This window comes from Aotus nancymaae, unplaced genomic scaffold (genome assembly GCF_030222135.1).
Source record: "Aotus nancymaae isolate 86718 unplaced genomic scaffold, 86718_ANA_hifiasm-v0.15.2.pri h1tg000006l, whole genome shotgun sequence".
Classification (NCBI taxonomy): Eukaryota; Metazoa; Chordata; class Mammalia; order Primates; family Aotidae; genus Aotus; species Aotus nancymaae.
This window is the reverse complement of record NW_026988417.1, coordinates 87,031,019-87,056,524: the sequence shown is the minus strand read 5'-3', so window position 1 is coordinate 87,056,524 and position 25,506 is coordinate 87,031,019. Positions and strand designations below refer to the sequence as shown.

The window sequence follows — 25,506 nt, the reverse complement described above, 5'->3', positions numbered from 1 at the left end:
CAAGATTGTTGCATAGGTACACACATGGCAGTGTGATTTGCTGCCTTCCTCCCCTTCACCTATATCTGGTATTTCTCCCCATGCTATCTCTCCCCAACTCCCCACCCCCCGCTATCCCTCCCCTATTTCCCCCCAACAGACCCCAGTGTGTAGTGCTCCCCTCCCTGTGTCCATGTGTTCTCATTGTTCAATACCTGCCTATGAGTGAGAACATGTGGTGTTTGATTTTGTGTTCTTGTGTCAGTTTGCTGAGAATGATGGTTTCCAGGTTCATGCATGTCCCTATAAAGGACACAAACTCATCGTTTTTGATGGCTGCATAATATTCCATGGTGTATATGTGCCACATTTTCCCTGTCCAGTCTATCATCGATGGGCATTTGGGTTGGTTCCAGGTCTTTGCTGTTGTAAACAGTGCTGCAATGAACATTCGTGTGCATGTGTCCTTATAGGAAGGAATCTTGAGCAAAGATTCTTGAAGGGAAATGATCTTCCCCTCAGGCGAACCGCTAATAGTATTAACAACTGCTCTTACACAGGGATCCCTTACTATGCATCAGGCACCCTTTGAAGCACATAGCTGTGTACTCATTTAATTCTCTAAAAGCCTATGAAGAAGTTATTACTAATTTTGTTAGAATGCTCCATGAAAATTTGTTTTTCTCTGTTTTTTTTTACTGTTATATCTCTACCATTGAGAACAATACCTGGCAAAGATTAGGAATAGGTAAATATTTATTGTAGAATCAATCTCCATATAAAGGTGAAGGAACTTAGGCACAGAGGGATTAACTTACCTGCCCAAAGGCCCACAGCTGGTAGAAGCCTAGGAGAGTTAGAGCATCCCCACCTGAGCTGGGAGACGAGACGAAGGGAAAGCTGTGCTTCCCAAGAGTAGAGGGGCCCTGGAGACCCTGTCGTGCCTGCAGGGAGGTGGGAAGACCACAGAGAAGAAGCGGCTCTGTTGGGTACTGGGCAGGTGGAATCTCAGGCAGCATTGTAAGTGGTTAAACCGCCACGCTGGGGCAAGAAGGTAGCAAAGTGCAAATGCTACAGGAGCTACAGAGCTCCTGGCGTGGAGGCCACGCACACAAGGACGATGGGTGCCTCTAGAGCAGGCTCTGTGGATCGGTGACCAAGGATCAAGTGGCAGCTCCTTCCCCAATCCATGCAGTGCTACTGTGCTTTCCTCTAGCCAAAACAACTGGTCGTAAAGAAGAAAACTGTAATACAAAATGAGACAAATGCTATTTTTTGTATACTTGACTTTTTTTTTAACTGAAGCAGTCTCTTATTATATATAGAGGCAGCATCCTGTAGGGAAAAATATTAAATGTGTCATCAGAAGGCCTGGGTTTTAATCCTAGCTTGTCTCATCAAAAATTCACAGGCAATTTACCTAATTTCCCAAGTCTCAGTTTCCTTATTTATAAAAACAGGAATTAAAAATCATTGAGGTGAGAATAAAAAGATTTTTTTGAAAATGTAAGTTAAAACTATCAAAGATGATAAATACGTTGTGTTAATTTTGTATAGCTCCCACTCCCAACCCATTTGCAGTTGATTTTGACACACGTGTATCGTTTTTAGTGAGCCAGAGCTACACTTGTGTCTACTCTAACTTTTTACAAACTAGTATTTATATTTATTTTCGTTTCTGATGTTTATACTAAGTGGATATAAACATATTTTTTGAAGTTAAAGGCACTTTGGAAATCAGAAATAAGACACGATTGATAGGTTGCTATTGCTGCCTGTGGGAGTAATTTCCTGGAAGTTGAAAGCCTTCTGGTTATTAAAATGTTTCACGAACAATCCTCAGGCTCAGTAAGGCCCAGGAAGTCATTTTATTTGATCTTTTCACTGTGCTGTCCTAATATCATAGATGAAATTAATTCCTGCACTAAGAAATGAAAAAATAAATTTCTCAAATGTCTAGGCATTTGTTACTAAATTGTAAAAGGATCACAAGCAAGATGAATTGGAAACTTCTACACCAGGTTTACTTTAAACACTTTGGCTTTTCTGAGAAATGAGGGTAAATGAAATATACCAGCAGCAACACAAATTTACAGTCTTTGAAAAGATGTGAACTATAAATTAGGGGCATTCTATCATCAAATGTATATTAGTGCCCATGCCATGCCTGGCACTCCTCTTAGAACTGAGGAGATAACAGTAAACAAGACAGTGAAGTGCCTGCCTTTACAGAGCTTACGTTCCACTAGGGGAAACCAAAAACAAACAAATGAAATACGTGACATTGTTAGACACTCCCTTGAAGGAACATACAGCAGGTACAGGAGAAACTGTTTCTAAAATAGGGAAGCAAGTCACGTGAGCATCTGCAAAGATGACTGAATTGCATTCAGGTTGTCTTATTCTCCAGGAGTCTATGGTGTGAAACTAAAAATAAATGAACATGTAACAGTGGTCATACATACGCAGCTGTAACTTTGACTTTACCTTTTATGCAAATGATTTGGGTTATTTACACCCAGATATCCGTATAACCAGCAGTCTTTGCAGGCTTAAATTGCCTGGCATGCATATTTCATCTAAGAAAAGAAGGAAGAGCTTTAGGTGGAAGGAAGTTGCCTGTCCTCTCATTGGCTTGTGATTATCACTACTCATCATATAAACCCAAGGCACAGTCATATACCCAGGGATAGAGGACACTACAGACTCCTAGGAGACACAACACAGGTAAGTAATATTATTGAACTCTACAGAGATCTGTGACTGAGAAACTCTTTTGTGAGCTATTTTCATGATTGTACTCACTCTGACCTTGTTTACCCAGAGCCTCTCCATACATATGACTATGTAAAAATCCAATGGTCATTTTTAAGAGAGATATAGGTACAGGAGATTTAAAAAGATCTCTTCAAGTGGATTTTAACATACAAAATATAATCAATGCTAGAGGAAAAATCCTGTCTTAATCAGGGTTTTTGACTACTTCCAGAATTTTCTCAAGTGATTTTTCAATCACTTGGATTGATCGAGTAGAGAATTTTATCTCATGGCTCTTCACTTTCTTTCCTTTTCTTTAAAGTTTAAGAATTTTACTTGTAATATTTTCTATTATTTTAAGCCACATTTTGTTGAAGCATCTCCATGTTTTGACAAGAATTGCATCCTATTGTAACCGGTTTTTTCTTGGGTGCCTGTGAGGCACAGCTCACCTGAGAGAATGCTCTGGGTTCTTGGCCTCCAACCTCTTAAAGAATAAGCGATGGGACCACTGCAGGTGCGCGGTATGCTTGTGAAAGTAAATATTGGACCCAAGAAGTGTTGCAGAAAGGTGATTTTATTTAGGTAGAGAAAAGACAAGGAAAGGAGAAGAAGAGAAAGACTTCCACGAAGAGTGTGGAAGGGGATTCCAGAGGGGAAATCTAGAGGGGAAAGGGAACTCCCACCATGTGGGAGGGGATTCCAGAGAACTGGAAATCCGGCATGGGTGAAGGAGCCCGGGAATTTACCGTGGGAGAAATTCCCACCTTCCCAAGTTCTTCTGGCCAATGAAAGGAGTTCCTTAGAACTTCCCCTGGAGTGATTGACTCTTACTTTCTTCCCGCGCCCTCGAAATTCAAACATAAACCGTTGAATCTCCCTGATGGAGAGATGGGACGGGGGCATGGTGCTGGGAAATTCTTGCCCTTAAAACTACGCCCCCTCATGGACCCGGAAAGAGAACACATTCCCTTATTCCCCCATTTGAACAGGAAAATTCAACTTCTGTTGGAATAGGGGCGTCGATCCTCTTTAACTACTTCCCGCTGAAATGGGGTGTAGAAGGGGCTCTGCAGTTGAGGTTTCCTCCAGAGGGGAGCCTTTCAGGGGTGCAGGTTGATTTACAGATTTATGATAGAGCTCATGAGCCAAGGACATCTGGGGTTCCAGCGGCAGGATTAATTGTGACCTTATGGTTTTATAAGAAATGAATACGACCAGGTGGTTAAAAATGAGAGGCCCAGAGTTATAAATGAGCCTAGGAGAGAACAGAGCCGGGACTTTGAAGGTTTCTCACCCTGTTTTTGATTGATTCCTGAGTTCTATGTTTAAAATAACACTTAACTGGTTTACAAAAGAGCAGCATTTTTCCTAGAAAGAAACAGGTTCCCCTCCTTTCTGCTGTTAGCAGATTTAGGACCCTTTTATCTTTTTTTTTTTTTAAGCTATGGCAGCTGAAGAGTTAGGCTGGTTTGCAGAGACAGATGCTTTTTGCAGAGAGAATTAGCAACCTTTCTTTGTTATTAATTAACTTTTGAGATAGCTTATAAAGTAACTGAATAGAGGTAGTAACTTTCCTAAAACCAGCACCAAGTTTCCAGGGCAGGGGAGAAATACTGAGAAGGCCGTGCCAGCGCCCAGGAGAAGACTGGCTTCCTGGACCTTCATGGCTAGCTTTACCTGGGGCTTTGTGAGGGTGATGGCTCGTGCTGGCACTTGTTCCAGGCATCCTTAGTCCTGCCGTTGGGTTATTTGGTTAGACACCTCAGGCCCAGGGGACCTTGGTTCCCAGGGACAGTGTGCTTTCCAGTGATTCCCTTAGCACGGCAGGCACGGATGAGTTTATATATGTAAGTTTCTATCCAGGGTATTTATTAGTTATTTATTTATGTGTTCTTTGAGAAACTGTATAGGTTATTTTTCAAACAGAATTCTAAATGAGGTTTTTTATCTATCTGCTGAATCAGTAACTTCACATGATTTACTTTGGGGTATAAGGAAGCCAGTGGTTAATTTTAGATGTAAAGATCTTCAAACACAACTTTTTAACTTCATGCTTCTGTATCATTTCCGCAAACATGCAGTTTTCTCTACATGAGATTCCTAACACAATGACAGTGGAAGGGTTCGGAAATAAAGCTAACAGGAAATAAGGGACCAGAATGATATTTTGCTAGGGTAGTCAAATCATAACCAGATAACCTAGATGTTATTTCTGTGTACAATACAAAGTTGAGGTCTAATTATGCTTATTTTCCCTCTGTTGTCTCAGAACCGTTTTAATCTAGTTTCTTTATGTCCTCACTCTCTGTCATGTCTGTCCTTTATGTGAGGTTCTGTTTTAACACTCTTAATGCACATCTGAACAAATATCACATTACAAGGCTTTTTATCTAAGTCTTGCTATCTGCTACATCAAGTCTTCCTCTTCTGTTCTTTTTTGTTTGTCTAGGCTATTTTGGTCTTTCACATTTCCATTTGAAATCTAGGATCCAGTTTATCTGTAGAATTTCTTGAATGATTTTCAATGATTTGCAATCATTTTGATTGCAAATGGACAGCTCTGTCACTCTCTTCCTACTACTCATAAATGTCATTTATTATTGTCTTTCATTATTGAATTAGCTAGACTGTCCAGCATTATGCTGAATAGCAGATGTCACAGTGGGATTCTTGTTATTCCTGACATTAAAGAAAATGCTTTTATTGGTTCACCATTATGTATGATATTTGCTGTAAGTTTTTAGTAGAGACTCTTTATAGTGTTAAGGAAGTATTCTATTACTAGTTTGCTAAGAGGTTTTTAATTTTGTTGATTTTTCATTTTGCTAAGAGTTTTGATCACAAATGAGTGACAATGTTATAAATACTTTTAAAAAGCATTTAGTATCTATTGAGATATAGTATATTTTATGATAATTCTTTTTTTTTTTTTTTTTTTTTTTTGAGAGAGAGAGTCTCACTCTGTTGCCCAGGCTGGAGTGCAGTGATGCAGTCTTGGCTCACAGCAACCTCTGTTTCCCAGGCTCAAGCAATTCTCGTGCCTTAGCCACCTTAGCAGCTGGAATTACAGTTGTACACCACCACACTCAGCTAATTTATATATATATTTTTTGTAGAGACTGGGTTTCACCATGTTAGCCAGGCTGGTCTCAAACTCCTGACCTCAAGTGATCTGCCCACCTCGGCCTCCCAAAGTGCTGGGATTACAGATGTGAGCCACTGCACCCAGGCTGGTTTTTCTCTTTTCATGTAGTTTATTATACAGATGGATGTTCTGATGTAACATCTTGCATTCCAGAGATAAGCAGAAAACATAATTATGCAAATACCTACAGGAATGTCATGTACAAAGTACAGCTTCTTTAATGAGTTACAACTATTGAAAGAATATTTTAAAAGGAAAGATAAGCATTTGTTAGCTGCTCAGGGGCCTCTGCCAAATCTTAGACTTCAAGACATTTTTGCAGAGAAATATAGATAGCTACCAACCTATGCTGAGAATTTTTAAATGTCTTCTTTACTTGAGTGAAATACAATATAAAATAGCATGATTTTGTAAATTAACAACAAAAAGCAATCACTTTGTTTTCATGCAGAATTCAGCAGGTGTACACTGATATTTGCATGGTATTTGACTGAATGAGAAAAGGTTATATGTTTAACTTTTAATGCTGATAACTGTTTTTTTTTTTTTTGCGATGGAGTCTCACTGTGTCACCCAGGCTGGGGTGCGATGGCATGATCTCAGCTCACTCCAACCTCTGACTCCCTGTTTCAAGTGATTCTCCTGCCTCAGCTTCCTGAGTATCTGGGATCACAGATGCCTGCCACCATGCCCAGCAAATTTTCATATTTTTAATAAAGATGGGTTTCCACCATGTTGGCCAGGCTGGTCTCAAATTCCTAACCTCGTGATCACCTGCCTCAGCTGGGATTACAGGCATTAGCCACCACTGCTGGTGTAATGCTGATAACTTTCAATGTTATAGGAAGAAAATATAATTTCTTCGTGCTGTGGAAACATTGACTATGCCAACAAAATCAATAAAAATTTTTATAGAAAATGATTTTCAAATAGAAACTGCACGTCAGGCACAGGGCTCATGCCTGTAATCCCAGCACTTTGGGAGGCCAAGGCGGGTGGATCACCTGAGGTTGGGAGTTCAAGACCAGTCTGGCCAACATAGTGAAACTCCATCACTACCAGAAATAGAAAAATTAGCCAGGTGTGATGGTGCATGCCTGTAATCCAACTACTCGGGAGGCTGAGGCAGGAGAATTGCTTGAATCCAGGAGGCGGAGGTTGCAGTGAGCCCAGATTGTGCCACTGCATGCCAGGCTGGGGGACAAAGTGAAACTATGTCTCAACAAAACAAAACAAAACAAGAAACAAAACAAAACACCAAAGAGAAACTGCAACTGATATTCACATTTTTTCTACTCTGTAGGCTTTTAGAAATTGTTTTGATATTAAAAACAAATAGGTCCAGGAATCATATAACAATTATGCTTTTCATTTCCTGGATAAGAATAATCTCTTAATTATTACTTTTTTATTTATATTTTGGTGCTCTTAGACCTTTTCCACTATTTATTTCTAAGCTCAACGTTACTAAGTAACCTGGAAAACAGTTTCATTGTTCTGATGGGCATTTCATTTAGTCTCCCAAATTTGAACTCCTTTATATGTATATTTCTCTCTGAAAAAAATTTGTGGCTGTAAACCATGGAATTCTTATTAGTTGACGCTAGTCAATTCTTCTGTCTTCCAAGAACATTTCCCACCTATCTATACATGTGGTGAGTGCTACATCTCAGTTGGGTGGGGATTGAACTGGCTGATGCAAACTGGGCAGGAATGATTGGCAGTAGCTCTCTCACTTTAGCAAGGAGTACCAGCTTCACTCCACAACATCTGGACACAGAAGTCAGGGCCTGAAAAATTGGTTTTGCTAAGAATTACCATCACTGTCACTTCCTGAACCTGGGAGCTTCCAGATAGGCAACCAAACAGTTATTTCCAGGTCATCCTCTTCCCACTAGACTCCAGGAATATATAAACTTGAAGTCAGGACTTGGCAACCTAGACTTTTATGATTTGCTTTTGGCCTTTTATGCGATGTGATTTTTTTTTTTTTTTTTTTTTTTTGAGATGGAGTCTTGCTCTGTTGCCCAGGCTGGAATGCAGTGGTGCTATCTCGGCTCACTGTAACCTCTGCCTCTGGGGTTCAAGAGATTCTCCTACCTCAGCCTCCCTAGTAGCTGGGATTACAGCTGCACACCACCATGCCTGGCTAATTTTTGAATTTTTAGTAGAGATGGAGTTTCATCATGTTGGCCAGGCTGGTCTCAAACTCCTGGCTTCAGGTGATCCACCTGTCTCAGCCTCCCAAAGTGCTGAGATTACAGGCAGGAGCCACTGCGCCTGGCCTGTGATGTGATTTTTGATGGAATTTTATTTTGAGGCTGGAGCCCAACTTTCTTTTTTATCTAATTAGTATTCCATTAATATTCTTTGAAAACTTTCTTAGTAGAGAATAAACTATTTAAACTCACTGCGTTAAATAATTGTTATTATATGCTTTTATTCATTTAGTTACCATAATTATAATTTATCTTTAGTGTGCTGTATTCATAGTGTTTATTTTTGACTACAGAATGAGATCAAAGTTATTATTACTAACACTAATGATTAAGTTTACCATTGTGCTATGTACCTTATATGCATTACCTCATTAATTTACAAATCCATGTTAACATTGCTATTTATAAAAAGTGGTCTTTGAAATTCAGGAAGATTGTAACTGGCCAAAGCCCAATTTCAAAGAATTGAATTTCAAATGAAAACATTTCTTTCTCAGCTGTTTGATCTTACAAAATTAAAACGGATTCCTCTACAAGTGCTTAAAGTCATTAACCATTTATAAACAATGAAAATGAAAAGATACGAATCACTTAAAACCCCTAAGATTATAATGACTGAATTGACCAGTATTGGTAAACATTTTGAAATAAGAGTAGTTGGCTTTGTTCCTCCACAGAGGGAATGAAGGAAGATTGTCCCATCCCTGCAGAGGTCTCAAGCTGGGGTGTGTTTTGTGGTGCAAGTAACCCAGTAAAACCCAGCAGCATGGAGGCAGCCAGAGGGAAGCAGAGAGCAATGTTGCCCTAGGCCCTGGATGCCTAGAGGGAAAGCCACAGGTGAGGAAAGAGAGGCAATGGCAGGTTGGCATGGCACTCACATTCCTCTTGCATGTGCCCAGCACTTGGCTGTCCTTACCCAGATGTCCTCGCTGAGCTGTGTCACCAGAGCAAACAAAACAGGCAAAATATCAAATATTACACATTACCAGTGACATTAAAGTGGCAAGTTTTCTTGCTCCGTATGCTAAAGGTTGGTGTGTAGATACCTCCTTAATCTGAATATTTTTATAAACAAGGTTTAAATTTGGTTATTTCACTGTAATGTTCTAACTAGTGCTGAGAGAGAGAGAGAGACATGATCTTATTTCTCATATGTAATTAGATAGTGATTTATAATTTTGGTTTTGAAATATCCTCTAATGTCTCCAGTTATCTCAAGAGATACCATGAAGTTTTCCAAAAAATCCTCAAGAAAAATATTGAGACATCTCTAAAGGGCTCTTAGAATAATCCCTCCCTTTTTCTGTTTCCAGAATCACACCATGCCAAACTATAAACTCACTTATTTTAATATGAGGGGGAGAGCAGAAATTATTCGTTACATATTTGCTTATTTGGACATAGAGTATGAAGACCACAGAATAGAACAAGCTGACTGGCCTGAAATCAAATCAAGTAAGTAGCACAAATAATAAATGTAGGAGAAATATGCTTTCAAAACCTTTTGTTTTTCCTCCAGGAAATGAAAACAAATCAAGGTTTCGAAGTTCATGTAGCTTTAAATTGAGCAGTATTTCGGACAAATTAAATAAATGCTGTGTGATCAAGCAAATTTCCTATTAGAGGTGAAAACACAAACCTTATAGAAAGAGAATATAAAGGTAACCAGCATAAAGCTTTGTCAGATGAGCTGAAAGAAACATGAGACTTTTTTTTTTTTCTATTTTGTCGTTGGGATAGCTGAAGTGCACAGAGTTTAGGTAATTTTTCCAGTTTCACGACCATAGCAAGTAGAGCTGAGTTTCAAACCCAGGTGAATTTAATTCCAAGCCCAAGCTATTTGCACTAGATTATGCCAAAACAACACTGCTATGGTAATAGGCATATTATCAATGAATTGCCACATGCCTTTGGAAGCAAGAGCTCCTTAAAAATCATTGCCTTTATAGCCATTCTTTTTTTTTTTTTTTTTTTTTCTGAGACGGAGTTTCGCTGTTGTTACCCAGGCTGGGGTGCAATGGCGCGATCTCGGCTCACCGCAACCTCCGTCTCCTGGGTTCAAGCAATTCTCCTGCCTCAGCCTCCAGAGTAGCTGGGACTACAGGCACGTGCCACCATGCCCAGCTAATTTTTGTATTTTTAGTAGAGACGGGGTTTCACCTTGTTAACCAGAATGGTCTCGATCTCTTGACCTCGTGATCCACCCGCCTCGGCCTCCCAAAGTGCTGGGATTATAGGCGTGAGCCACCGCGCCCGGCAGCATAGCCATTCTTTTTCTAAGCAGAGACCTCTTTTCTGGTGAGATAGTGTATCTTATTTCTCATTCTCATGATACTTTACCATTAATATCCAAACGTTGCTTCTGATATCAGAATTTGCACATGGGATTTTAAGATGGTGAGCATATAATAGGTGAACATTACTTTTATCCATTAATTAATTAGATCAAGATGGATAGAAAGGTGCAGATATTACATGTAACAAATTTTGCCTGTTAGCTTTTAAACAGAAGTTCACTGAGTGCCTTATTCCCTATTCTACCTCAACTTTTCATTGTTACTGAAAATGGAGTTTCTGTCTTTTCTTAATATTTCCATAGATTTTCAGAGCTGAAAGGAATCTTAAAGTTCATGATGGTTAGGATAGAGTTTCAAATGCTTTAATAGACAAAGACACAATGTAAAAATTGTCTTAAAAATGATAGAAATTTCATTTACACAAAACCCCAAATGAGTATCATGATGTTTTTCTGTAAAATTGTCAAATGTTAGGTTTATTGTTGATCTGCCACCCGTCAATGTCTTATTTATACAGTGTGAGATAGCTCACTCTCCTTCCACACTGTGACTCAGGGAAAGTGTGAAAGAGGGAGGGGATGCAGCCCTTCCTTTTAACAGTATAATTAGAAAGTTGCATATGTCACTTGATAAGAATTTATTCCATATAACTACACATATTACTACAAGGGAAACTTATTACTACAAGAGAGATTGAGAAATGTTGATTTAATTGTGGATAATCATTTGCACAGCTAAAAATCCAGAGTTTTATTACTCTAAGAAAGAAAGGAAAGAATAGGTACTACTACAAAGCAGTTTCTGTTACAAATGTTACTCGGTCTCATCTGGTGTTCAATTTAGCAGTGCTCTCTAGTGCTCGAAACCTGCTATGACACTCTCTCTGCTAGAACCTAGAAAATCTCCAGTCAACACATTCCATCTTTGGATGCTTTTATTAAAATGTTCTCCTGGACAAACCTGGTAGATTACACACATGAGTCCACATTTTCTCTCTTTAAAACATTTTTTCTCTCCTTTGATAATACTGAAGTACTTTACAAAAGGGCCGAAGTCCATAAAGACAAAGAAATAAAGCTTGAATGTAGATACAGTAGCACAACATTCTGGAAGCTAAAAAGCAGGCCAAAGAATGGTAAGGTGACTTAGGAGACCCAAAGCTCAAACATAAACCTTGGAGAGGAAAAGGCAAGCTAAATCACCAGAGCTACAGAAAAAGGCTCATGAATTTGTAGTAGCAGATAACTCTAAAAGTCGAGCTGACAGAGGATTCACTGGAAAAGTGTTGATGCAGAATTTTTCTTGACCCCTTTGTCAGACTTGTGATGGGGGTGCCCTATTTACATGGCCCACTGCACTCAGTCCCTTGTGGGAGGGAGCACGTGAGCGAGCGAGTGTGGGATCCAGCCAACCACTTGGGGTGCTGGCAGGAGCAAACTCTGTGTGGGCCCTGCAGTGGCACCCAGGCGGGGGTGCCTGCAACCCCTGAAGCCCCAGAGGGCATATTACAATGCTCTCAATAAATTTTTAAAAATTAAAATCATATCAAGTATTTTCTCAGACTGCAATGGAATAAAACTAGAAATCAATAATAAAGCTTTGGAAACTATACAAATATATGGAAACTAAACAACATGCTCCTAAATGATCACTGGGTCAATGAAGAAATTCAGTAAGAAAAAAATTTCTGGATTATATTGTGCACATGTATCAAACTGTAACATGTACCCCACAATATGTGCAATTACTATGTATCAATTTTAAAAGGGCTATGGCTAAATTCCTTACCATAACTCAATATGTAAATCAAACTTCATAATCCCCAGTATATGATTTTTAATAATCCGTGATTGAGGTGACAAAAAATAAATCTTTAAAAGAACATTTTCAATAGTAAGCATATAAAATACAGTACAGTATATGGTGTCACTGTAAACCTGGGTTCAAGAACCAATTCTGTCACTAACTTTAAATCAGGTTTCCTAACAACTTTAAAAAACTTATAAAATGTAAATAGTCCACTACAGATTGTCAAGTTTTTCTTTAAAAACAAATATTTAAGAATTTCGTGATTTCACAAATCATGCTTTGTTTTCATACTTATCAGTAAAAATGGAAGTATTATAACTTCTCGTTTTGCTATGAAGTTGACTTTTTGCTCATTTTATTTTAAGCTCTCCCATTTGGAAAAATCCCCATTTTGGAAGTTGATGGACTTACCCTTCACCAGAGCCTAGCAATAGCAAGATATTTGACCAAAAACACAGGTAACATGTTTATCGTGCTTAAGATTTTTGATAACTGAAACAAATACATGATATATCTTCAATATTCATTGACTTTAGCATACCACACCATAGTACAAATAAGACTGGAGGTAAATAATAGAGAAAAGTATAAATATGCCACCTGTATCAGTTTAACTTTCCGTGAGTTCCCTAGACAATTAGACAATTTTATTTTACATCGCCTCCTGCTTTTCCTGTCTTATATCTCTTTGCCCTTTAAGCCCTTTTTGAAGTTTAACTGAGAAACTGGACAGATATGTTTCATTCCAAACTTTTGCTGGTATGCATATTATAAGTTATCAGAGAAAATTACTTAGCAGAAAATACATATGGCATATGGAGGTTGAAATTTCTTAGACTATTAAAATTATATACTCAGTAATGTCCTTCATCCTAATCATGCTGAAAAAAATAGAAAGGGAGTTCCTTTGCTTCCACTCAGTGCCATCTGAGGAGGCCTGAAGGGGCTAGCTGGCTTCTGGATTACTGCATTAGTGCCCGCCCCATGATATTTGAAGAGAAACAATAGAAACCGATCCTGTTTTTGCCTGACACACTTTCTCCCATCCTATGCTCCATTGTTTTCTTCTCTCTTCCCTCATACTATTCTCACACTCTTTTTAAGCCAAAAGCTACTTTGGCTTCCTTTAAAGCTCCTTTCTTTCAATCAATCTGTAGACTCACCATTCTCCCAAACCTATCTCTCCACCACCATTGCCACCACTATGATTCAAGCCATAGACACATACATAGTTAGCTCACAGATAAAATGGGCCATGAATACCAGACCTCATTTTGGAATGAAATAGTGTATTTTAAAAATACAGAGGTTTGTGTTACACTAACATGTTTCAACAAATAAAGTTTTTTTGAAAGTTTAGAAGAAATGGCAATTATTTATGACTAGGGAAATTAGGCTTTAAAGTGAAAATGATATTTAAGTTTAGGCTCAAGGATAGCTAGAATTTCAAGAGGAAGACTTGGACCTGGGCAGTGCTTTGCACACTTTATATGCGTCAGGGTCACCTGGGTGCTTATTAAAATATACTTTGTGCAACTTTGAGTCAGTAAACCTTGGGTGAGGCCCAAGAATTTGCATTTTCCTTAACAATTTCTCAGATGATACAGGTGATCCATGGATCTCACTTTGAGAATCACTGGGCTAGAACATTCGAAGCAGAGAGAAAATGGCATGAGAAGAAGAAATGAGCTTCAAATTTGCAGGGGAAAGAGAATTAGAGAAATGTTAGAAGAATAGATTGAATCTGATTAGAAAGATCCAGAGTGTGGACTTTCTTCCTTACACATTGTAGGTTTTTATCTAGAAAAGCAGCATAACTACTGCTATGCATCTGGGGGAAGATTATTGTGGCTACATTGAATTTGTGGCTACTGCAGGGAAACACATTAGGAGATCACTGAAACGGTCCAGGTGGTAATGAAAAAGAAGAGAGACCAAGAAAAATATGAAAAATCTATGGATGTAGAATCATCTTAGAGACTAGTAGATAGATGTTGTCATGTGGAAGGCAGTCTGTTTAACCAAGAGAGGAACATCACAGCATAGACAGTTTGCCTTTCTCATTGCACTATGTACTGCTAACTTCCTCCTTCTCCTCCTCTTCTCCTTCATTTCCTTTGTTTAAAATACTTTTTTCACCTTGCAATACCCTTAATGTCTGCCTTCTCCAGCTGACCATAAGTGTTATGCAGGCAAGGAATTTACTCTTTCAATGCTACTATATACATCTCCCACTTGGGGCTGAGTCACAGTTGAGGCTAGTAATTATTTGTTGGGTGAAAAAAGAAGAGCTGGTTTGAGAAATGGTGTGATGACTCCATTTGAGGATTTGTGGAAGAATGTTCAGGTGCCAAAAGAATACTCAGAGATATATCCAAAAACAGGCTGAAAAAATGAGTCTGTGGTTTAGTACTAAAAATATTGAATGAGGAGTCACCTACATAAATGTTTGGCTGAAGCTTTGAGGTGGAAGTCAAAGTAGTAATGAAAAAGAGTGAAGAATTCTGAAGACTTTTCAAATTCAGAAAGAATAATAATCAATCTCTGAATATCACACACACAAAAATATAGTTTACAGAGGAACTCTAAATCACTCAAGCATTTTCTTTTGATTTGAACATCTTTGTTGAGGTATAGTTTACATACAATTCATCCACAGAATTGCTTCTACACAGAAGCATTTTAAATTGGCACCATTAAGAAAATTTTTAGGAAGATCAATGATTTATTTGCAAAAATAATGATTAACAAATGAGACAAAAGAACAAAAATCCTCTGTTATTTAAAACTTTTAGTCTCCAGTTAGAAAACAAATGCTCCTGACCAAAACTGTCTGCAAAAATAAAAATAATTCTTTATATAAAATAAATTATAATGTAGTTACAGGTTATTTATTGTAGTATTGCTTAAAGACTGGAAGCAAATCTAATCAGTTAAGGCTAAATAAATTGTGGCACACCTACCTCAAGAAATCCCATGTAGCTACAAAAATAAAAAGAGCAAGTCCACCCTTTGGGTACTTGTAAGAAAGATCTGTAAGGGATATGGGGTGAAGAAGCATATCTAGTGGGATATGTATTTTTATTTGCTTGTATTTTCGTAAAGAAAATGGAAGAATACATAAGGAACTAATTAAAGTGGCTACTAATAAGGTAGGTAGGTTAAGGGAGCAAAATGTGGTGGACGGAAGCTAGTCTTCACTGGATATTGTTTAATACTCTTGAATTTTCAACCATATGAATATAGTATCTGTTAAAAACAAACTTTTTAATATGGTAAATTAAACATATCGACGGGCCTCTCTCTATTCCCTAGATTTGGCTGGAAAAACAGAAATGGAACAATGTCAAGTTGATGCTATTGTGGACACACTGGATGATTTCATGTCATGTTTTCCTTGGGCAGAGAAAAAGCAAGATGTGAAAGTAATGTAATCCATTTGCTATTCCTAGTATTAATCACATACCACCTGCCAGACATTGTGTTAGGTGCCTTAGAAAGTTCCTTTTTATCAAAACAATATGTATGGTTTTAAAATATCAAATTATTTTAAAAGTTTAAAATAAAGTACAGCAATTCACTATTGTACCCCTTCATATTAACTCCTCCTCAAATGCAACCCTTTTAAAAATTTGTTTAGCAGTTTCTTTAGGATTTACACAGCTCTGCTTTAGGATATGTAAATATGACTTTCTCTGATCCACCAATTGTAGATGGTTTCTAAGGACTTATGAAACCTGAAAACATGATTAGTATGCTATGCAAATAACACACATATGTACCGGAAACATAAATTTTGTGTTTATAGTTAGGTCCCATCCCCAATATATCTCATTATGTGTATGCAAATATTCCAAAATCTGAAAAAATCTGGAATTGAAGACAATTCTGTTCCCAAGCATGTTGGATAAGGGATCTCAATCTATAATGACATTTTTTCTCTTACATAGTAATCCTCTCTGCCTCCCTTTCACCAAGCTCCTGATATAGTGATGTTAACATTTTTTGGTTAAATGAATATTCTGTGATTAGTATGCTATGCAAATAATACACAGAACCGTGCACTGTAGTAGGCTTTTATAATATTTCCTTTACTTTTCTTCCTCAAAATTAGTAATTGTTTTCTTTTGTTTTTTATTGCTGACTTCCCACAGTACCCAATAGCCTGCCAATATGACTTTCACAAAGTCAATGTAGTTTCAGTTCATCTGTTATTTCCAATATTTCTTGGAGCACTCTGTCTAGGAGACCTCCATTCTTTGCAGAGTTCTCTAGGTTTTCTGCAGTCATCATCGGAATTCCCTTTGCTGTCATTCCAGTGATGCCGTTCTATGGGGCTGGAGTCCTGTTTCCTGGATGCTGTTTTCTTTCTTTGTTTACTCCATTGTTTATTTGGGGCAACATCTTCTAGTATTCCAAAAGTTAAAATGAAGGTTTGACAACAGCAGATATGATTATGACAGATGGCATGGATATGTCTATCTTGTGAGTCACACTGCTTCACTCTGGTATGGTTGTCCTAGATACTTTGGTCACACTTGTCATCCTGAGATCTTTATTATTATCCTGGTTAGTTTTTTTTTTTTTTTTTTTTTTTAGCTTTTCCTGGGTTCATTCTCCTGTTTTCTTTCCTTGTTTTTGTGGAACAATCCTCTAAGAGCTTATTGGTCATAGGAAATAAAAGTTTGGCACTTGTTTGTCTAAAGATATTTTTATTTTATTCTCAAACTTGTTTTATAGTTTGGCTGGATATAGAATTCTGTCGAAAGTAATTTTTCATTATTTGAAAGACGTTATCTATAATATTTTAGCTGTTGAGAAGTTTGAATCCAATTAAATTACTGACCTTGTATGTGATCTGTTTTTTTTTCCACTCTGAAAGATTATAAAACATGTGCCCTTAGAGCTCTCAAATTTTGCAGTGACAAGTCTTGGTATGATCTTGTTTTCATCCATTGTGCTACTTCCTTGGTGAGTCTGTTCAATCTGGGACCCACATCCTTTAGTTCAAGGAAATTTCCTTTAATTCTTTCATTAATGATTTCCTCCCCTTTATTTTATTCCATTATATTAGAATTCCACTAATTCAGATGTTGGCTCTTTTCCTATATCTCATCTCTTTGTTTTTCTGCGTTACTTTTAGAAAGCATTTCTCAACTTCATTCATCAATCCTTGAGTTCTAAGTTTCTGATATTGTGCTTCTAAATTTATAAAAATTCTGAGGCTGTTTTCTGCTAAGAATAGGAAAGGAACAGTTGTCTAGCAATGTGAAATGAAGAACATCCCATGCTAAAACTGCTTCTTTAATAGTTTTCCACCAATCTTCATTTTATACCCTCCCAAACCTCCGTAACCCCAATTGTAGACAAATCCTGTCATTTCCTGAGTCATTTAAGGATTTCGTATTGTTGATGGGATTGGTTCTTGGCTTTTCCTTTGCAGGTGTCATTCACCCATCTGCTTGCCAGCTTCAAATTTTGTTTGCTCTTCTCTCCTCTCTTCCCACTTCTTTGTGGGTTCTATCTTTTTAAAAATATTCACCACTGTGGATTGGGGATAAAAGCAAAATGATGTATCTATGTCAATTCATTTATCTTTATGCAGAATTCTAAATAGATGTCTTCTGTTCTTTATTACAGCCTCTAGTGGTTTCCTTTAGGACATTCTTCACAATCTCTATTTTAAAATGTATTTACTTGTTTGTTGCTTGTCTCCTCAAGCTGAATGCAGCAGGACGGTAGGAATCATATCTGTATTATTCAACTGATCCCCACCACTATCACAGTGCCTTTTACATAGTAGGCATTACACAGTTGTTGGATAAGTGATCAGAACCACACTCATCAAATGCACACCATGTGCCTGTGTTACTCTTGGCTCTTTGGATGTGTTATCTTAGTCAGTCCTCCTTCTCCTCCTTCAAGATAAGTGCTTTTTATTGTCATACTCACTTTCCAGATGAAGACAGTGAGAAACAGAGCAGTTACAGAGTTACCCAAAGTCAAACAAATGACAGAACTGTGATCTGAGCTCAGACAGCCAAATTTAGAATCTATAGCTTCATCACCTAGGTATACAATCGCTTAAAGTAGTAACTAATTTAAACATCCTTTAGAATAAAACTGTTATCCTAATCTCCCACGTAAGAAAACAGTTTAATGTAAACAACTTGCCTAAAATTGTTCAGCTATAAGTGATGCACAAGGAATTCAAATCATCACAGACTCAAACGCCTGATTCTTAACCACTGGGTATACTACCACAGTGCAAGCAGCTGTTCAAAACAGCTGTGCATGACTATTTATGTACATGTTAAAACTAAAGCCTATAGCCAAAAGCCACAGCACAAATAGCAGGCAGTCTTATCAATTTACTTAAGCACATATTTAAGTACATACTACCTATTAGTATTTATTGTAAATACTATTTAACTAGCACCTTCTGATTTGAATAGACACATCTGGACACAAAAGTATTTACATTTACTGACTTCGTGATACAAATGTAAGGTGTGTAGGGTGTGCACACACACACATGCACATATATTTGCCTATCCAGGAAAGAGTAAAGTTCAGCTTTGATGACAGAAATACAACTTTTTGACATAAATACATTTGGGCTCTGGAGTCAAACTGCCAGGCTTGAATCCTGATTCCCTTCTTACTAGCTGTCACTTAACTACCTATTTATAGTACAAACTATTTGTGAAGTAGGGATATAAGTCTCTACTTTGAAGTATGTTGGCAGGATTAAATGGTAGCATATGTGCCTATCGCTAGGTAGGAAGTGTTAAATAAATATTAACTATTATAACTAATAGTGTTATATACTTTGGTGTTAATCTTCTTTACTATTTGTCAGACATGGCATCTGTATTTTACATATTATTATAAATGTAGAAACAGATAATCTTCCATGTACCAAAGACCCCCCTAATGTGCAGTCTATCAATTTATCAGTTTGCTCTTCTCTACTTTCTATTTTCAACCTTTCTGTGGCTGAGGCTCCATAACAGAGGCCACCTACCAGAGGAAAATATTCTTCGAACATTTATGATAAGAGTAACACTCTACCTTTGTATTACAGTAACAAAACTCTTATATAACACCTACTTCAGAAAACAATTTCAAAGGACATAGCAATCCAAGTTCATGAATAAATCATACAAAGGCAGGACACATTGCAGAAACATTGCTGATAGCTATAGAATATCTAATTAACAAGCAGGACTAGGCTAATATATAATGAAAAAATGCACCATTCTGTTATTTCATTTCTTAGACTGTAGTGGACTGCATTGCTGCCACCTTATGGTCAGGTGAAAATTTCAAAGGCAGAATATTGATGCACTTCAGATGGATAGTGAATATATTCTTGTCATATATGCTTTAAACATCTATCAGAGTATTTATTGCTAAAAAATTCCATTTCTAATTAAAAAAAGAATTAAAAGCAAAATACGTCTTTGGATATTCGTCACCACGACAATCCTTATCATTAGTGTTACTTTGGTTATGTATCTGTGTTTCCATTTCCTCATCTAAAGAACAGGATGGGGAAGAAGAATGAGAGGGCCTGAGGACATTCTGATGTCCTGGTTCCAACACAAAATAATTTTGGTAATGCATATGTAAAAATGCTTTGGAGAAATAAACAAATCTCCCTAAAAGTCGTTTGTTAGACAATCATAGCAACAACTTCTCAGGGTGATAAAAACCTCCTTTATAACTCTCCAAAAAGGAAGGCAAGAAATTTCTGAATCCATCAAGTATAGAAGCAGCTGTCTAGGATTGATCAAGAAATGTATTTTTAAAAATATATCTGGAAAAAAGATGTAATAAATTTTATCTTCTTTACATTGTTTTAGCTGACTGTTCTTTAAGATGAATCTTAAATACAAATTATACTGTTTATTAATTTACATTTCATTAGACTGAAATAATTTGCCAAAATTATAAAGAGAACCGGGGCTCAAGGAGAAGTCAATAGCACAGATATAATAGTTTTATTTGAGTCTGCATATATACACACATCGGTGTACCTGAAGCTGTGGAAATGTACATTAGAAGAACAGAATTTCCCAGGAGTGCACACAGGAGATTTTTGGAAAGCTGTCCCACAGTCAAACTGGCCATTACCTTTCTGACCGATCCTGAGTGAGCTGAGCAGACCTATGGCAAGTACCACATGGTTCTGGACTCACTGCCCTTCATTAGGATTACAAATTCTGTGTAAGCAGCAGAAAGACTCATACCTAATATTTTCTTCAACTATGAATATATTAACCACAGAGCACTTTCAGGGAAAGAACATAAAAGTCAAAATAATGACAAGCTTTATAAGCTTCAGTTTTTAGATCTGGCAAACATATAAGTACAGGTTGAGTATCCCCTATCTGAAATTCTTGGGAGCAGAAGTATTTGAGACTTGGGGTTTTCTTCAAATTTTGGAACATTTGCATTATACTTACTGGTTGAGCATGCCAAATCTGGAGAGCCAAAATCTGAAACGTTCCCCTGAATATTTCCTTTGAGCATCATGCCAGTACTCAAAGTTTTGGATTTTGGAGCATTTTGGATTTTTGGACTAGGGATGCTCAGCCTGTATGTAAAGATGACTTTGCAAATTGTACTCTATAAATATAAGGCATTATGTTGTGTAGACATTATCTAGCTAAGTCATAATCATAACAGAAAGTAAATCAACAAATTGGTGAGGTATCCACTATCTGACTTATCTTAATAAAGGTGGGATTTCATTATAGGTCATGTATACACATTAATAAATGATATATACATTTTATGACTGTAGCTTATATTTCATAACTAAGACTCAAACAGGCAGAATTCCTATATATAAACAAGTATCTCTTACCAAGAAAGAGGTCTTGAGTAAATTGGTCTTCAGAGCTTCAAGTAGAAAAATAATGACAATTTTAAAAAATGGGTGTTTTATATATATTTTCCTAAGGACGTTCATTTAAAAAAATAATATTCGTTTATATATCAAGAGGGGATAACTGGATGAAGTATTTTGTAGATGATACTCAAGGTAGACAAATCTGATACTAAGGCACAATGGTAGTCCAAGGAGAATATACACAAAGGCCCAAAATCATCATGATTCATTACATCGATTAAACCCAATAGTGAAATGAAGAACTGCCAAACTAGAGGAGTCCAGGCTTATGAAATAAAATAAATTTCTTTACCTTCAGTTATATTATTTAGCTTTAAAAGAGCTAGGTTAAGAAAAAGGGAAATTTTAGAAATCTAAGAAAACAATCATTTTGCTTTAGTTAAAAAAAATTTAAGAAAAAATAAGGTTTTGTGAGTAAAATATTTAGTCATTATACACAAACTGTAAGAAATGGTGACAAAACTATTTATTTTTTTAATCCATGAGCAATAAAGAGATGACTAACATCTATAATTTAGATGACCTAAATCTCCGTGTCATAAATTTGAATAAAAAATCTAGCTATTTCTCTTTCTTCTTGAATTCATGTGGGTGAATAAAGATGGAGAAATCTACTTCCTCCTCAGATCATATTACTTACTTTTCTTCTCATTATTCTTAATGTGATATTTTCTCCCTCTCCCAGGAGCAGATGTTCAATGAGCTGCTCACATATACTGCGCCTCAACTTATGCAAGATTTGGACACATATTTAGGGGGAAAGGAGTGGCTTATTGGTAACTCTGTGAGTATGTTTTATATCTTTAAAAATTCAAAAAATAAAAGGAAAAACCAAAAAAGGTATAAAAATGTATTGAAAAAAGTTACCTATAAGGAGAGAATAGAGTTTACAGCAAGAACAAAGGTTAAACTTCTTTAAATAAACGTTTTAAACAATAGATTTGACTTTGGAACCATAAAATATTTTATATAACTGTTTATTAGCAGCAGCAGTTTAAAAAGCTATGCTAAAAAATCAAAATGAAGTAAATGAACCTAACTGTGCAAAAGAGACACATAAAGAACACACAGAATACATATGTACTCTATTAGAGAAGAACTATTTCAAGAAATATCATTTGTAAAACCCACTAATTTGATTATACATCTAAGACAGATATTCTCTTAGATCAGAACAACAAAAAAATCATATATTACTTTCAGTAATCACATTGTTGGTGATGCTAGGCACTATTTTTTTTTCTGATATTATTATACTTATATTGTGAGTACAAAAATAAATTGTGTTGATGTTATTGAGAACCAGTATCTTCAGTATGGGAGAAAGGAGATCGAGATGTAAGGTGAGTAAAGTCAAGTAAATATCCTATTCCTGAACCTGAACTACAGCTAACAGTATAAACTCATATGTATTTTATATCAGGATAAATGAGATAGCATTTTGTATCTCAATCGATTGGAAAAAGTTTCTCTTTATAAAAGCATTCCAGTTAATAGATAAGAAAGACAGACTGAAATAAAGTATCGCCACTTTCCAACCCCAGAAAAATTGGCGTAGGCTTGGACCACCAATAATCACAAAAAAGTGAGACAACCAGATACTATGGGCACACTACCACCTGTGAGTAGTCTTGCTAAAAAAATCAAATCTAAATCTGATTTACAAGTTGTGGTAGGTGGTGGTCTCTGCCTTCTGGGAGACTGCATTCTGGGAGGTGAGACTGCTTTTTTGTAGCCCACTGACACTGATTGCTGTCTGCCCTGTTCAGCCCTTCTGGGTGATAAACAGAAGCAAACTTATTACATCTTTATTCTCAACTTTCAACCTCTTCACACATCCCTTTATTTCTTCTGACTGGCTCCCCTCATAGCCTTTCCTAAAGTGCTTCTCTCCTGCCCTATTTGCTGAATAATTTCTAAGACTTTATTTTTTTGTTTTCTATTAAAATTCCCTTGTAAACGATGTTCTGATCTCATCTCTGAGCACTCTCTCCCTTCTTCACAGTGCTCCAAACACACTGGTGTGTGTGTTCCTCACACCTAACTCACTCCCACCTAAGGGACTTTACATTCTTCCCTATACCTGGAAAGCTTAATCCCCAGGTCGCTCACTGCAGGTCTTAATCCTTTTTTACATTCAAGCCTTGGCTTATGTGTCACCTCTTAAAAGTCTTCCCTGACCATGCCATAGTCCATCACATGACTTCACTTTTTTTTTTTCTCATTACTCCCATCAGTTTGCATATTTGACTGATTTTCCCTTCTAAAATAACTGCTGCATCAGAGAAGGGGCTTGCATCCTAACTTGCTCTCCAGCACCTAGACCAGGGCATGGCACACAGTAGGTGCTTGATAAATATTTGAATAAATTCTGGATTTATTCTGAATCTTCTAGCCAATAGCTTCTCTTGGCTGACAGATGTTTAATAAGTTCCTGAAACACTGGCAATCAGCTTTATTAAATTCTATACAAAAAGATGAAGAGTATTTAACCTTCACTCTTTGATAATCATATGGAGCCAAAGTAACAGCACACAGATTGGCTTCTAGTCACAAAGGTAAAAACATCCAACTGTACATTGGTAGGACGAGGCTGTCATCACCAATCCAGTGGCCAATCTTGGCATACCTCTAATGGTCAGACACCCATATATTTCTTTTGATGCGATACAATATAATGTATTTTAGCCACAAGTAATTTCACTTGAAACTATATACCCTCTAGGAATAACTTGCACCTCTTCCTTTATACTATGTAGGATAAAGGAACAAGGTAAGTAAGATGAAATACAAAGATCCTGAAGATAGGACGTTCTGTAGGACTAGTGTGAAATCTTCAATAATTTGGTGATGTGAAAAAAAGGGTACTGTTTTGAAGAGCTAATGGACATAACCAGATGAAATGCACAGACCTGGAATAGATCTTGCTTTGTCCTATGAAGGACATTTTTAGAACAGATGGAAAAATACATATTGGTTATTAGATAAGGAAAATGTATTGTCACAGAGAGGTGGAGACTGGACAAGGGTACAAGACTATGTACCATTAAGTGCTCATGTTAGTAAAACGACATCTATCTATCAGCATAGAAAAATATCTTATACATGAAAATGTTTAACAGTAGTAACCTGAGTGTTGGAGTATGTTATCAGTAATTTTCTGCATTTCTGTCATATATATATTCTGCTTTTGTAATAACGAAAGATTGTTTTGGATCTTTTAGATTAAGAAACTAATTTTAATTTTGGAATACTGATATAGCTATACTTTCTAAGTTCAAATGAAAAGTCTGTTTCCTTTAAACTAGGTAACTTGGGCAGATTTCTACTGGGAGATTTGTAGTACCACACTTTTGGTCTATAAGCCAGATCTGTTGGACATCCATCCAAGGCTGGTGTCTTTACTGAAGAAAGTCCAAGCCATTCCTGCCATCGCTAACTGGATTAAACGAAGACCCCAAACCAAACTCTAGCTGATCCATGCTGCCTTCAAGTTTGCTTTCTTGGGTTGCATCTCTCCCATCAGATAAGACAGTTACATCAGCTTGCCAGATAATCCATGTGCCCCCTTGCCCGCTTCACCAAGATTTTCACTTTAGCCATATTCTGATTTTTAAAAAGGAAAATAAAAACAAAAAACCATCTTGCTTCACTATCTTTTTCTTTGAGAATAGCTTCACAGCATTTACAATTGAGGAAAAATAGTATATAATACCGGCAGACCTTTTCTTGCACAGGTTCTAACATGAACAAACTGCAGTCATGATGGTTTAGCAACACAATTCTTCCCCTCCTCCCAAAATGGTTTGAACTTCAGCTACAATTACCTGCAATTGCATAAAATACAAACCTTGCTAGTAGCTCTCCAGTCCACATATCCCTATGTAAATAACCTATGTACATCATGACCAATGACCAGTCACTTCTTTCAAAGACTGCCAGTGGTCACTGCACATCTGTTATTCTTGCATAGACAGCAAAGTGTGTATCGCTATTGCCTGCTTGTTGCCCAGTGATAAATTCCTTTGACATTTTACAAAAATGAATAATCAAAAGAGTGAACTCCCCAACAAAGATTAAAGTGCAGCAAAGGAACAAAAACTTTTAATGCTGGAATTAAATTCAAACTGAATATACAGTTAAAGAGAAAAGAGTTGACTGGGAATCTGACACAGCTACAGTTCAAAAGGCTCTAGATATGCAGCCAGAGGAACTTATGAACTTACTGACATGAATAATGTTGTTGTGACAAGAAAAATGTAGATATCCCAGAGATCGAGAGAATGAGAAGACAAGCCACAGACTGGGGGAAAATACTTGTAAAACACATATCCAATAAAAGATTGTTATCCAAAATTACACAAAGAACTCGTAAAA

General features: G+C 36.9%; 1 protein-coding gene across 3 annotated transcripts; it reads left to right on the top strand.

Moving 5' to 3' along the window:
• The first annotated feature begins 2,580 nt into the window (after window positions 1–2,580).
• HPGDS (hematopoietic prostaglandin D synthase) lies at window positions 2,581–24,771 on the top strand. 3 transcript variants are annotated; one of them, XM_012437782.2, is made up of 7 exons: window positions 2,581–2,706; window positions 8,781–8,940; window positions 9,417–9,558; window positions 12,575–12,667; window positions 15,525–15,634; window positions 21,815–21,913; window positions 24,438–24,771. In XM_012437782.2, the coding sequence occupies exons 3-7, from the start codon at window positions 9,426–9,428 to the stop codon at window positions 24,600–24,602; spliced, it is 600 nt and encodes a 199-aa protein (XP_012293205.1). In that variant the 5' UTR covers window positions 2,581–2,706; window positions 8,781–8,940; window positions 9,417–9,425; the 3' UTR covers window positions 24,603–24,771. The 3 variants fall into 3 exon arrangements, with proteins under 3 accessions (XP_012293205.1, XP_012293204.1, XP_064225345.1); XM_012437781.2 differs by lacking the exon at window positions 8,781–8,940; XM_064369275.1 differs by lacking the exon at window positions 2,581–2,706 and having other exon boundaries at window positions 8,761–8,940.
• The last annotated feature ends 735 nt before the right edge of the window (window positions 24,772–25,506 follow it).

Excerpts from the sequence above, each read along its gene's own strand:
- HPGDS (XM_012437781.2), top strand. The coding sequence starts at position 9,426 with ATGCCAAACTATAAACTCACTTATTTTAATATGAGGGGGAGAGCAGAA. Across the intron at positions 9,559-12,574 it reads CTGGCCTGAAATCAAATCAA|CTCTCCCATTTGGAAAAATC; the intron begins GTAAGTAGCACA and ends TTTTATTTTAAG. Across the intron at positions 21,914-24,437 it reads AGTGGCTTATTGGTAACTCT|GTAACTTGGGCAGATTTCTA; the intron begins GTGAGTATGTTT and ends CCTTTAAACTAG.